Raw genomic sequence first — 14949 nt, forward strand, 5'->3', positions numbered from 1 at the left:
TTAGTAGTATATGAAAACAGGAGTCTGTTGGGAGATAGTCTCTATAAGAGATGCTTAAGATACATACACTTAAGATATTTGGTAACTACCTGGGTATAACTTCCTAGTTAAGACTATTACTGTTTCCTGAAAAAGGAAATTTGGGGAAGTTTTTTGTTTTTTCTTTTTTGATGTTTAAATTAATTTGATTATTGGACATAATGAATTTGAGGTAGACAGACCACCAGAGACTGAGCTATGGTGCTCTATTTGAAGATGAAATCTAGAATTGAAAATTTGGGGCATTGTTTACTTAAAAAATGAAAACTGAGCACTGGGTGTTGTATGAAACCAATTTGACAATAAATTTCATATTAAGTAAAAAAAAAAAAAATGAAAACTGAGTTTGTTATAGTTAGGGAGACGATGAAAAGAGAAACCAGAGGGCAAAGGATACAACTTTAGGTCATGTTAAAGGATATGAAGCAGGAGGAAGAATACAGACAAAGGGACACACAAGGAGCAGTGAGAAATAGTTATGAAGGAGGGCCAAGACAGTATAATTATAGAAACCAAGGGACAGAAGGTAGATTTGGCTATCATATTGGCCAGTACTGTAATGGAAAAGTCAAGGAGTTTGAAGAGCTGAGAAAAAACCCTTGCATTAGGGCAAGTAGTAAACTTGAGAACAACTTTTAGTGGAACACTGACCTAGATTGATGATGTTTAGGAGATAATGAGGTAAGAATAAATTAACTTGAAGTTCAGAGATATGTTAAAAGAAGTTATGTTACTTCAAAAATGGAAGAGTGGCAGAAGCATGTTTTGTTTTGTTTGAAGATAGGTTAAAAGAGTTAGTGAAAGAGATGAATGAGAAATAGTAACTAATGGTAGAAATACTAGAATGAGATAAAATGGAGAATCAGGAATACAAATGGAAATGTTAGGTAATAACACTGCAATAGATTTCTAACCCACACTAAAATGTCCTGCAGCCAAAGTGAATTTTTACCCTTTTGCTCCTTTATCAGTTTCTGAGAGTGAAGAAGCCCTTCATTACATTCATAGAAGCCACCTGTCAGACAATTGCTCTGAAACTATAAATAGTCATGTTTTGTAGAGAAAAATAGAAACATGAAAGTAGCCGTACAAGCAAAATGTACAACTAACTTCTAAATAATTCTAATAGGCTGGGTGTATATCACAATTAATTGTCTACGCCTTAGGCCCGGCTGTTCTATTCTTTTACAGGCTTATTTACATAGTGAATTGTTTCAAAGACAAACAGGATCTTTCTCATATAATAAAAGATTTCCTCATTAGGGTACTGTGGAAATCTAATAATTTTACAAATATCTTTGTAAATATAGTAAATTAAGACATAGAAATTACAGTACAACATCCAGTGATTGTATTTTTAATATAGTTATTGCTTTTAGTTTTACTATCTTAGAAAATGCTCTATTGCAGACAGTATTTTTCATATTTTTCTGACAAAAAAATGACATTAAAGTAAATGTCACGACAGAAATCTTTGAATGACAGCCACTTCTGTAGACTGGTGAATGTCTTCTGTGCATGGTATATACTTGTGTATACTTTGTACTTGTGCACAAAGTAAAGTGCTTTGGGAATATGGTTACAGTTCTCTTCCACACATACCTCATTACTGTGTTATAAACCCAAGTATTCCACTGATGTGGAATTTTATTGTGAGGAAGGGAAAGAGATGAACTCTAAGAAAGCACATCATACTTTTTTTTTTTCTTTTCCCTGTCAAGCAGCCTTTCTCCTTTTTTTTTTTTTTTTTTTTTTTTTTTTTACCTCAAACACCTGAATCGTCTTTACGGGAAAATCTTTATAAATTCACAAATCATTTACCATGTAAAAATAGATAATGATGGAATGATTAGAGGACTACTAGGGAAGGTAAATAGTTAGGCTTTAGATGTTTATCCAACTATTGCATCCCAGAGTGTGATTTCTAACACTGCCATGAATATAAATACAGTGTTTGGAAGTGTGGGGAGAAGAGCAGAGGAGAACCAGGAAGGTGATTTTTCTGAAGGGAGAGAACAGGCTTGAATATCTACCTTTTTCTTTGTTTTTGTATTCCTAGGCAATGTCATTTAAAACATTTGTATTTGACAAATTTGAATGGGCAAAAAAGATAGTTACCTTGTCAATTGTATTAAATAGATTCTTACAGATTCCTCTTCAGAGCAATAGCAAGATATTTTGGTTAGGTTAAAGGGAATAACTTCCTTTTTTTTTTTTTTTTTTTTTGTCCTCAGAGTTGTAAAATAGCTATGTTTTAAAGCAACATGATCTTCTTTATTTGTTCCTCTTTTACAAACATCTGTACTATAGCTGTTGCTACAGTTAATCATAAGATAGTATTACCTTGTAAATTCTTGCATTTTAATATTCACAGTTCTGACATGAGGACTTCTTTTGTTATAAATGGCAGATTGTGAAAAATCAAGGTAACAAATTCCTGTTTACTGTTAATGGAGAATAAATGTAGTCTGTGATATCTGATAATATAACAAATCTGTTTTTGTTTTTATTTTTATTTTTTAACTTTGTTAAATTATACTGAGAGAGAATAGATACATTACGTGTGTATTGCTCAGTGAATTTTCACAGATTGACACACTTGTGAAACTAGTACGTAGATCAAGAAACAGAGCTTGGTATATTTTAAAGTTTTTATGAATTTTTTTCTGAACAGTATATTCAGTAATTTTTTCTAAGTGGTTACTAGTGTGTCAACCATTGTTCTAGGTATTAGGATGACACAGTGGTGAACTAAAGCAGACTTAGAGTGTGGGGAGATAAGTATCAGTCAGATAAATAAATGTGTAATTACAAACTGCTATGTATACTGAACAGACATTATCCTATAAAAGGCAGTATAATGACTGTAGAGTGATTGTATGTATACTGTGGAATAAGGGCAGACATTAGATTGCTTAGGTTCAAATTCTATTGTCAGTTCTGGTATTTATGTAACTTGAGGCAACTACTGTCTCTTTAAGACTCATTTCTTACCGTGAAGATGTTATAATAGTAACCTACCTTATCTGGTTGGTGTGGACATTAAAAGAGATTATTCATGTAAAAATATAGTATGATATTGCATGTTCTCTATATGTATTAGTAATTTGTTTTGTCTGGGGGGGTGTTGTTTGTTTCATATTGTAACATTCTTATTTGAAAATGATACAGAAGCATATTTCATAAAGTAGCTTTTTATCTCTTAGAGTTCAGATCAAATAATCCAAAAGGTATCAGAATCGAGTCACATAACATTCTGGCAGTCTTTCTAGCATGTTGTAGTGTGTATAAGGATCATTGGGATACCTCTTGTAAATGCACATTACTGTGGGTCCCTTTCTAGGCATACTTGGCTCTGGAATCAGTGTTTCCTATTATAACTCATGTATTTCTTAGAACACAAGTTTGAAAACCATTGGCCTGTAAGTCTCTTTTGTATGCAGGCCAAATAGCCAGTTATTTTGCTTCATCATTTTAACATACAACATTATGAGGTATTTTTTGTTGTTGTTGCTTGTTTTTGGTGCATACACTTATTACTACAAATGGTAAAAAATTATTCCCTAAATCTGCACTTGCTCTAGGATTTTCTAGGTTACCCACTTGAGAAACCTGGATTTATTCTTAGCTCCTTCCTCTACCTTTCCTCCTGTCTCTAATTCTCTACCTTTCTGACCATCTGATTCATTACTGATGAAGTTTCTTGCATGGAAGAATTTGTAACCTCTGTTTATACTTGCCTTTCTCCTTCCTACAGTCTGTTTCCCAAAGTTGTCTTTCTAAAACACAGAGCTGATATGCCATCTACTTGCATAAGTGTTTTTCTTAGTAAATACCCTTTGTCCAAAGGTATCTAAGTTTCTTAGTATATTTCAACAGGCCATTGTAATGCATCTTCACTTTCCCTTATTCTTCCCGATCATCTTGTTTTCTGGGAGTATAGAATTTCTTGCTGTTCCTTGAGGAAAATAGCACTTCTTCATGTTTCCATGTTGTTCACATACTACTTTAAAAAATTTTTTTTAATGTTTTTATTTATTTTTGAGACAGAGACAGAGCATGAGCAGGGGAGGGGCAGAGAGAGAGGGAGACACAAAATCTGAAGCAGGCTCCAGGCTCTGAGCTGTCAGCACAGAGCCTGACACGGGGCTCGAACTCACGGACTGTGGGATCATGACCTGAGCTGAAGTCAGATGCCCAACTGACTGAGCCACCCAGGCACCCCTCACATACTACTTTTTGCCATCCGTCTGCCTTTTTCAGTCTTTCTTTCAACCAGTGTTTATCGAAAACCCACCATGTGTCTGGGATTGTGTCAGAGGCCAGGGTTGCATGTGTGAAAGATAGGTTTCCTGTCCTCACTTGTCTCACCGTCCAGTGAAGCCTGTCAGGCACCCTTCTTTTGTTCCCATAATATTTATTACCAACCTCTGTGTTATATTACTTTACCAACCTCTGTGTTATATTACTTTATTTTCTCATTTAATTTTGGTCTCTAGGGCTGAGACCATATCTTATATCTTATGTTTATTAACATTCCTCACCCAGCAGTTGGCACAGTATATGGCATATAGTGATCACTGAAATGTACAATTGAATGAAACTTAGAAATCTACATACAGAACTACTTCCAGGATAGGTCAAAGCTATGCTTTATGGAATACATTTATATTTTTAATTATGTAAGTAATAAAATGGCTAAATGTAATCTAAAGGAGAAGCCTGTGCTCCTGCTATATTATTCCCATTATATAATCTTAATATTAGAATTTTTTTTCTTTGGGAACTTTTGGAAGAATAGGCTATTATTTAAAGTTTAACTTAAAAATAATTTAAGTGATTTATATTAATTTTATTTATAGTTTATTCAAAGAATGATTTGAAATAAAGCCTGTAGAATATATAATTCTAATTATTAAGATTATATATTCATATATCTTTTAATAGAAGTTCTGTTCAAATGAATCATTTGACACTTTCTAGCCGACTTTTTCATGTTCTATACCTTAATCAATCCTGGCCTATATCTTACAGTTATAACATGCTTGTAATAAACCAATTAAACGTGTAAGAAACCAACAAAAACATGGTTTTTGTTCCTAACATTATAAACCAATCACATCAGTGAACTGGTAGATGTCATGTATTTAATTTATCAAGTCAATGGTAGCAATGATAACCTTCAACAAGAACCTCCCTTCTCCTTCAATAAAATATAAATCTTTTCCCCTTGAAATCATTCAAAATGAGCAATTCTTTTTTGGAATTATAGAAAGGAAGATGTATTTTTGAATAAATAGGAAGAGAAAAGTGTGAGGTGAGGTAACTTGACAATCCAGAATTGAAGTGGAGGGAAAGAGATCTGAATCCCTGGGCCATTGGGAAGACCATCTCAGAATGTTACAGCAGAAGAAGTCACCTTTGCTTTTCCTGCCATCACGGTACAAGTAGGACACCGGAACAAGAACCCAGCAAAACTATTCTACTCTCTTGGAAAGAGAAATAGAGGACAGATCTAGTTGTAAGGAAATCCTATTAACAATAGTTGAAGTTTATAATTACAGTAATCATATCATTTATAATATAACATAGGATCCTTTACAGAGTGAAAGGAGGTGGTATTGATAATTATAGTAGAACAATAGGTGTAAATTGGAAGCCAGACAGATCAGATATAGATAGGCTGCCGTAACTGCTGCGATAGTGGTATGAAGAATGTGTCATGGGAACATAAAGAAGGGAGCTTTAGGTTAGGGAAAATCTTTATACATCTGAGCCAGACTTTGAGAGGGAGAAGGATTTTTCCCCAAGTTGGGTAGACAAGGGCCAGTCCAGGCCAGGCTAAAGAAACCTAGTGTCATCTTGCTGACCACTGTACTCCTGCCCCTGTCCAAATCATTCCCTTTCAAGAGGTGCTTCGTGTCTATCATACTTGTAAAATAGCCCTAAGTGAAAACTTTCAGTTTTTAGTATGATAAACTTGACAGTTAAGATTATAATTAAACTGATTTATTGGCAGTAGTAATTGATAGATTTTCCTTGCACATCTCTACTACAGTTTTTATATTCAAAATATGTCAGTGATTAAAAGATTATTATCTGCTACAGAGAGGAAATATGATTGTTTTCAGTATGTGAAAGACAGTAGTACTTGTTTTGCATTCCATACGGTTATACCAGAACAAATGATGAAAGTTCGAAAGGGGCATATTTTGTCATTGGTATAAGAAAAAGTATCCAAAGGTTCAATAGGCTCTTTTGGGAAGTTCTGAGTTCCTCTGCAGTACAGGTAAAAGGAAGGTCCTTTTCCCAGGATGCTGTTAGCAGAATATATCCTTTCCCTACTAAATTCTATCTCTTTGATATTAATAATTGTTAGAGTTACAGGAAATGTTAGAGAACTTGAAGCAGTTCTTCCTCAACTTTTGGACCTGTGGGTAGGGGTGAGAAGATATACTCCCAGTGTCTTGGCTAGTGGAGGGGGACAGATTTGCCCTTGGCTTTTGCAAAATACCAACTATACTAATTCCCATTATTTTTAATCATTATGTCTGCTTTCAATAATCATAGATAATAATAAAGATATTAAGTACATAAAAGATTCATATAGTCATGTTTAATTTTGTTATATTAAATTCTTATGCACCTAACTTTTCTAGCTATTTGCTTATTAGCATTTTTCATGTGTATTCACAAATAAATCACAGAGAATATTGTTTTACTCTGCTCCCACTTCTAATTCCTGTTTGATATTTTCTTTTTTATAATTTTTTTTAATGTTTATTTATTTCTGAGATAGAGAGAGATAGAGCATGAGTGGGGGAGGGACAGAGAGAGGGAGACACAGAATCAAAAGCAGGCTCCGGGCTCTGAGCTGTCAGCACAGAGCCCGATGTGGGGCTCGAACTCACAAACCGTGAGATCATGACCTGAGCCGAAGTCGGTTGCTCAACCGATTGAGCCACCCAGGTGCCCCGTTTGATATTTCAAGAAGGCAAATAAAATAAGTTTCCACTTTAAAAATGAGCAAATCTTGGATCATAAAATTAATGCTCTAAAACATAAAACAAAAGTTCGTTAATTTAGACACGCTAATGTGCAAGTTAAACATTTGCTTGGGCTAACTGCATAATTTTCGTATGACCCATAAAAATTGTTTTTACTGAAAAAATAGTAACTTTCAGTTATAGTTGCTATGTTTCTTAAGTGTTTGTTATGGGCTAGACACTGCTAAGCACCTCACTTCTTGTAACAATGCTTTCAAGGTAGGTAATTAGTATTTTCACTATACATAGGAAAAAATGGATGCCCATGAGATTAAGTAATTTAGCCTACATGGTTTGTAGGTGAATAAATTGGAGTTGAATCTAGTTCTTTTTTATTCCATAGTTGTTCTTTACCCAAATAGCTGGATGCCAGTAGTTTTTGGTCATTAATTTACTGTGCATTTGAACCTAAATTTATTTAAAAATTTTTAATTTAATTTTATTTATTTATTTTTAAGTTTATTTGTTTTTGAGAGAGAGAGAGAGAGTGTGTGTGAGCTGAAGAGGGGTAGAGAGAGAGGGAGACACAGAATCTGAAGCAGGCTCTAGGCTCTGAGCTGTCAGCACAGAGCCCGACGCGGGGCTTGAACCCACGGACCGTGAGATCATGACCTGAGCCAAAGTTGGACGCTTAACTGACTGAGCCACACAGGCGCCCCTATTTAAATTTTTTTAGTGTTTATTTTTTTGAGAGGGAGAGAGAGTGTGAGCGGGGGCGGGGGGGGAGGGGCAGAGAGAGAGAGGGAGACACAGAATCCCAAGCAGGCTCCAGGCTCTCAGCTGTCAGCGCACAGCCCCACGTGGGGCTGAAACCCACCAACCACAAGATCATGATCTGAGCAAGTCAACACTTAACCAGCTGAGCCACCCAGGTGCCCCAAACCTAAATTAAAAATCAGTTTTATGTTGTGTATTTACTGACAGGTAAAGATATATGTATATAAAGTTTATTGCAGCATGTTTCAAAGTAAATATTGAAAACACTTAAAAATAAATGCATGTTTATTCACACGTAAATACATATACATTTGTGCATGTACATACATGTGTACCTGTATGGAGAATTGAACTGGAAGGGAATGATTGTGTATATACCTGTCAGTAGATATATAGATATAGGTAAAAGATTTGTTTATTTTTCTGTATATATGTATCTCTATGTATATGGGTTTATATAATACTAAATTGCTGGATACTTAGAGTTGAATGCAGTCATTTCATTACCTCCAGAGAGATTTGTCAGGAACACTCATAAGACTTACCAGTTACACAATAAGAGGAAAAGAGCCACTGTAATTCTACTAATTTTTTTTTTTTTTTTATGTTTTGCTTCCTTGCTTTTGAATGGTTTGTCATCATTGTCAGCTAGCCACATTTTTTCCCCCTTACACTGCTGTGGGTTTCCTAAACATCAAGGCTTCTGGGAATATACTAGTAAATTATCTCACTTGTTCTTTATACTTCTCACATAGCACTGTTATCAGTAGGTAGTTTTGGAGAAGTTAAATTGGAAACATTAAGTGAGAGTAGGAATAAATAAAAAGAGGTAAACTCCTTAAATTTCTTTTTGCTTCTTCTCCATCTTCCCCAATCCCCAATGAAGCAACACATTGATCTCAGCTTGCTCATTATTCTTTCTAGTGTTAAGTTCTGACTATCTAGCACAGGAGTTGCCAAATTACAGCACCAAATTATGTGAGCCAAGTTCGCTTTCTTGAAATAAACACATTCATTCATTCATGTATTTTCTACAATTGCTTTCTTGGTACAACAGCAGAGTTGAGTAGTTGCAACAGAGACTTTATGGCCTGCAAAGTTTAAAATACTGTCTGGATCTTTACAGAAAAAGTTTGCAGATTCCTGATCTGGCAGGTAAGGAAGAAACCAGGGATTTTCTCATTTAATTTCCGGGCGGAACTTTAACTTGATATTTTTCCTTCCCGTTCCCCTTCCCTGTCCTCCTCTTCCTCCTCCTCCTTCTAATTTTAGAGAGAGAGATGCAGTGAGCTGGGGAGAGGGGCAGAGGGGGAAAGAGACAGAGAGAGAATATGTTAAGCAGAGAGAGAGAGAGAGAGAGAGAGAGAATATTTTAAGCAAGCTCCACGCTCAGCCTGACAGGGGGATTGATCCCAAATCCCTGGGATCACAACCTGAGTGAAAATCAAGAGTTGGACAGACGTTCAACCACCTGGGCCACCCAGGTGCCCCTAACCTGATCTTTCTATGAGAAAGTTCTAGCACATGACATTACATGGTGTTTTATCTGAAATGCCCCAAAACTATTTTGAATTGGTTTGGGAAGTAGCATAGTATCTGGGAGGAAACAGCTTCTGTTTTTCAGCAAATATGTTATGAAGAAACTTTGAAAGTTGTCTGCAGTTGGGGTTCCTGGGAATTAATTATGTAAAAGAAAGCAGTGAGGAAGGAGAAAGGCTAGTTCATTTTGATCTGTAATATCTATATTATTAGTGTGTTAGGTTCATTTTATATCATTATTTATATCATTATTCATTTGGTAAACATTTGATCCAGTGTTGACTTCTCACCACCTGTCAATTTTTACATTGCGTGCATGGAGATTTTTTTTTGTTGCTGTTGTCAGTTTTCATTAAAAAGGGATCGCTCTTCCTCACGGATGTATTTTCACTACCTAAAATAGTACTTGACTGTAATAGATGTTTAAATAATATTTGTTGAATGAATGAACTCAGATAAGAGATTCTATTTTTGTAGCAAGATTGTGGTTTTTGAAAAATGTCTCAGGTTTGTACCTAGAAAATAGGTAATAATTAGAAATCCACAAGCTTTTGTGAAGAACGTATCTTTCCAGATTGATGGTCTTAACTGTGGGTCCTGTCAGCTCATTACATAGTAGTAACTGTATAGTCACTTCAGTGAAGCTTTGTTTGGTGCCTGAAAACCTAATTATAAATTGATGTGAACTGGTTAGATTATATGTTTCCATTAGGTGAATTTCACACTGGCTTTAATGATCTTAACTCTGATTTTGCAAACTGCTCTAGGTTCTAAATTACCTTGAGGGTTGTTATTATATTTGTATAAAGTTCTCAAATGTAGTTAAATCATTTTAATACAATTGGCTTACAATTTTTTCCTAAACTCTCCAGGTACCATTTATAATAATGAAAAGATACTACTAAATACTAACCATTGACTTATTCACAGTCGCTTGCAATTCTTTTTAGTAGATCTGATTCTACCCAGTGGGGAGCTGTTTTCATTCCACTTTTAAGATAACCTCAAAGAATCACTAATTATAAAGACGTATACTAAACTAGCTAAAATTAGATTGAATTATATTGGAATTTAAAAAAAAAGTATCCAAAATTTGTAGGAGATGCTCTAAAATCAAATGAATGATCTCCGTATGTAGCAATTTTAAAGTGCTTGGAAATAGCTGGGATTTGTAGTGTGCTTAGTGGTTTGGCACTAACCAATTTGTGGTTGTCATGGCTAACACCCAGTATAACAGAATGGAGGAAAGTAGGCAGATGCAAGCTAAATGTAAAATAAGACAATGCAGTTTCATTTGCTGAGGAAAACAGTAATTCAAAACAAATAGTTCTTTGGTGTTGTGTTAACAGATAAAAATCTCAAAGGCAGTCATAATGGCTCTTAAAAATCAGCGATGTGATGCTCTTTTTTTTTCTTCTGTAGATTGTGCTTTTGTTTAAACAAATGGGATGATGAATATATTCATAGAAAAATAGCTTGTAGCAAGCAACCTGAGGAAATTGACACTCTATTCCAGTTGGTTGGTGGACTACCAACCATGGGGCCGTATTTGGCCGTTGCCTGTTTTTGTAAAGCAAGTGAGCTAAAAATGTTTTTTACATATTTAAAGCATTTCCCCCCCCAGTATTTTGAAGATGTTACTCTACTGTCTTCTCATTTGCCTTGTTTCCCATGAGAAGTCTTTTTTGCTCCTCTTCATGTAACTTGTCTTTTTTAATCTGGTTCCTTTTAAGATTTTCTCTGCCAGTGGTTTTGAGCAATGATTATGATGTGCTGTGGTCTAGTTTTCTTCCTGTTTTGTGCTTGAGATTGGTTGAACTTCTTGAGTTTATTGGCTTATTTTCATCAAATTTGGAAAGTTTTCACCCATTATTTCTTCAAATAACTTTTCTATCCCCCATTTCTTTCCTTGAGGACTCCAGTTAGATATTTTGTAATTGTGTTACTTGAAGTCCTTCAGTTCACTGATGTTCTTTCATTTATTTCTTTTTTCTCTGTATTACATTTTGGATAATTTCAAGTTGACAGTTCTTGCCATCTATAAGTTATTATGTATTTATTTTCATCAGACATATTTTCATTTAGACTTACTTTTCATCTTCAGAAATTCAATTTGAGTGATTTTTACACCTTTCATGCTTCTCCTTAAGTTTTTGCACATGTACACTATAGTTATAAAAATTGTTTTAATGTTCTTTTCTGCTAATTCTAACATCTCTGTCAGTTCTGGGTCATTTTGTGTTGATTAATTTTTCTGCCTATGATAGGTCATATTTTCCTGCTTCTTTGAGTGTCTGATCAATTTTGACTGACTGTTAAACCTTGTAAATTTTTCCTTGTTAGGTGCTTCATATTTTTTCTAATTCTTATCAATCTTGAGTTCTGGTTTGAGACAGTTTAATTATTTGGAAATAGTTTAATTCTTTCAAGTCTAGCTTCGAAGATTTGTTATGTGGGATAAAAGAAGTGTTTAGTCTATTATCTGATTGTTCCCTACTACATAGCCAAGACTTTTCTAACCACTGCACGTGAACCATAAAGATTCTCAGTCTGGCTGTTAGGAACAGGCACTGCTCCCTGTCATGTGTGCATGCAAGGTCCCTTCCCTTTAATTCTTTTGAGTAGTAATTTCTTCACACACATGCAGCAGTCACTGCTATACCTACTACCTCAGGGGTTCCTTTGCCGATCTTCAGAGTTTCTCTCTGTGTCAGGCCCTGTTTTCTAATTCTTTTTGGTTTCCTTGGATTCTGAGCTCTGTCTTTAAAGCTTAGAATACTTGCCTGGATTTCTCCTCTCAGCAGCAAGGCCTGGAAACTTTTTTTAAATGTTTATTTTGAGAGAGAGAAAGAACGAGCAAGCGAGCACGAGCAGTGGAGGGGCAGAGAGAGAGGGAGAGAGGGAATCCCAAACAGGCTCCACACCATCAGCGCAGAGCCCAGCATGGGGCTCAACTTCATGAACAGCAAGATCTTGACCAGAGCTGAAATCAAGACCGGATGCTTAACCCACTGAGCCACCCATGCACCCCGGCCTGGAAACTTTCTTAAGACAGTAAGCTGGGGCAATTGTAGGGCACACTTGTGTGTTTCTCATCTCTCAGGGATCACTGTTCTTTACTTCCTGATGTCCCATGTTTTGAGAACTGTAGTTTCATATATCTTGTTCAGTTTTTTGGTTGATTTGAATAGGACAGTATTTTTTTGGTGTCTGTTGTATGTTGTAGCCAAAAGTGATAGTTGGGATGCTGAAATTTAAGATTTAGTAGTTATGAATAATTCCAGGTGAAGATACACAGAGTTGGACCGTAGGTATGAATGGAGTAGAGGCATGAAGGTCATTTAATGAGTCATCCACATGGACTCTGAAGTCATCTAAGTAGATGGATTTGAGATAGAGAGTAAGACTTTAAGCCAAGAGCCAAAGTTGTGGAATTTTAATACTGCATGTTTTACGTGTTTGGTTGGGAAAATACTCTTTTAAAATTATGTTAAATTCTCTTATCTTTTCTTCTAGAACCTTCTGACAACTTAAGGGAGATTCTCCAAAATGTGGCCAAATTGCAAGGAGTATCAAATATGAGAAAACTAGGCCATCTGAATAACTTTACTAAGGTAAGTAACTTGAGTCTTTATTAATATGATCATCTAAAATTCTGTTCCTTATACTTATTTCCGATGCTTTTTAACTACCATTAACAAATTCTTGGGGAATCACCCAATATTAGTGCTTTCCTCTGCTGCTGCTCATGGATTTTGTTATGTGTTACTAATTACAGTGTATTTGAATAATGGAAGTATTATGTGCTGCTTGTAGAAAATTTGGTAGGTTCAGAAAAGAATAAAGAAAACAGTCACTAAGAAGTCCATCTTCCAGTCTTCAGGATTTTTCACGTGTGTTTCTTTTGCCTTTTTAATAATAACTCATTTTTATGTGATAATATATGATAAATGTTTATAATTAATAAGTATATGTGTGTGTGTGTGGCATTTCATAGGCACAACCATAATTTCTAGAGAAATAATAAAACTTCCTCTCTCTTTTCCCTGATATTCTATGTCCATTTTCTGGATCTCAATTAGAGCCTAGGATAAACATAGGGGCCCTCATCCCCAATAAATACTGACTTGATCTTTGTTAGAATCCAAGAATTCTTGACTTTGATCGATGGTAGGTTTTTGAAGTAATTCTGGACAACCAACTCTTGGAAACACTAAAATGCCTGTTATTTGAGGTGATGCCATAAATAGGAAACAGAATGGTTCCTTTGGGAAAAATTACTATTTTTTTTAGTTTACTAAATATACATTGTTCTGCTACATTTTAAATTTGGGAATAATTATATATGTTAGCCCCGTACTACTCAAAGTGTGACCCACAGACCAGCAGCATTGGCATCACCTTGAAGCTTGTTTGAAATGTACTGCTTAGCTCCACCCTAGACCTACTGAACCAGAATCTCCATTTTAATAAAGATTCTCAAATAGATTGTGTGTACATTAAAGTTTGAGTGGCACTGTTTTAATCTTTCCAAAATGTTTAATTAATAATTGGATATGGCTTGGACTTTATTTCACAGGTATAAACGGATAAAATATAGTCACTGTGTACCAAAATTGTTTTTTCAGTATGGTGATGTGAAATAATGCTCTATATAGAGCAGATTTTTTTTCATAGTTAGAGAAGTAAGCACATACATGCTAATTTTTCTTTTGTGAAGTTTGGAATATTCTGGCATGTATTTTTTTTATTACTATTATTTTTTTGTAACATTCATTTTTGAGAGACAGAGACAGCATGAGTAGGGGAGGGGCAGAGAGAGAGAGGAAGACACAGAATCTAAAGCAGGCTCCAGGCTCTGAGCTGTCAGCACAGAACCCAATGCGGGGCTCAAACTCACAGACTGCGAGACCATGACACGAGCCAAAGTCAGCAGCTTAACCAGGCGCCCCTGGCACGTATTTTTATATAACATGAGAAAATTATATGAGGGGCAAGAAAGTTAATTTGTTTATGTATTTAAAAAAAATTTTTAAATGTTTATTTATTTTTGAGAGAGAGTGAGAAACAGAGTGCAAGCAAGCAGGGGAGGAGCAGAGAGAGAGGGAGACACAGAATCCGAAGTGGGCTCTAGGCTCCGAGCTGTCAGCATGGAGCCCGACGCAGGGCTTGAACTCATGAACCACGAGATCGTGACCTGAGCCAAAGTTGGATGCTTAGCCAACTGAGCTTCCCAGGTGCCCCTGTTTATTTATTTTTGAGAGAGAGAGAGAGAATATCCCAAGCAGGCTCCGCACTGTCTGCACGGAGCCCGATGCAGGGTGTGAACTCACGAACCGTGATCATGACCTGGGCTGAAAATCAAGAGTCGGATGCTTCACTGACTGAGCCACTCAGGCACCCCAGAACGTAATATTTTTAAAGCAACTTCCAAAAATATTGAATAAGTGCTTGAGAAAGAGTTTTCAAAAATATCCCTAGGTATGTTTTCATTTTTTAATGCATGTAATGAAAATATTCAAATGCATTCTTCAGTGTGCTCATCAGCTAATGTCAAGTCTTTTAGACCCAAAGTTCTTTCAAGATTGTAATGGTATCTCCTGGTTTC

At 35.6% G+C, this 14949-nt stretch overlaps 1 protein-coding gene across 7 annotated transcripts in view; it reads left to right on the forward strand.

Annotated features, from left to right (window-relative positions):
- The window catches only part of RICTOR (RPTOR independent companion of MTOR complex 2), a 119238-nt gene that overhangs the window by 26868 nt on the left and 77421 nt on the right, over positions 1 to 14949 (forward strand). For 5 of the 7 annotated variants that reach the window (XM_030330811.1, XM_030330828.1, XM_030330819.1 and 2 more), the window contains one exon: positions 12858 to 12955. In XM_030330811.1, coding sequence (XP_030186671.1) covers positions 12858 to 12955 — 98 coding nt within the window. Of the gene's footprint in view, positions 1 to 2441; positions 2466 to 12372; positions 12396 to 12857; positions 12956 to 14949 lie in introns of those variants that run through there. The other 2 variants (XM_030330846.1, XM_030330855.1) reach the window with 2 other exon arrangements.

This window comes from Lynx canadensis, chromosome A1, assembly GCF_007474595.2.
Source record: "Lynx canadensis isolate LIC74 chromosome A1, mLynCan4.pri.v2, whole genome shotgun sequence".
NCBI classification, from domain to species: domain Eukaryota; kingdom Metazoa; phylum Chordata; class Mammalia; order Carnivora; family Felidae; genus Lynx; species Lynx canadensis.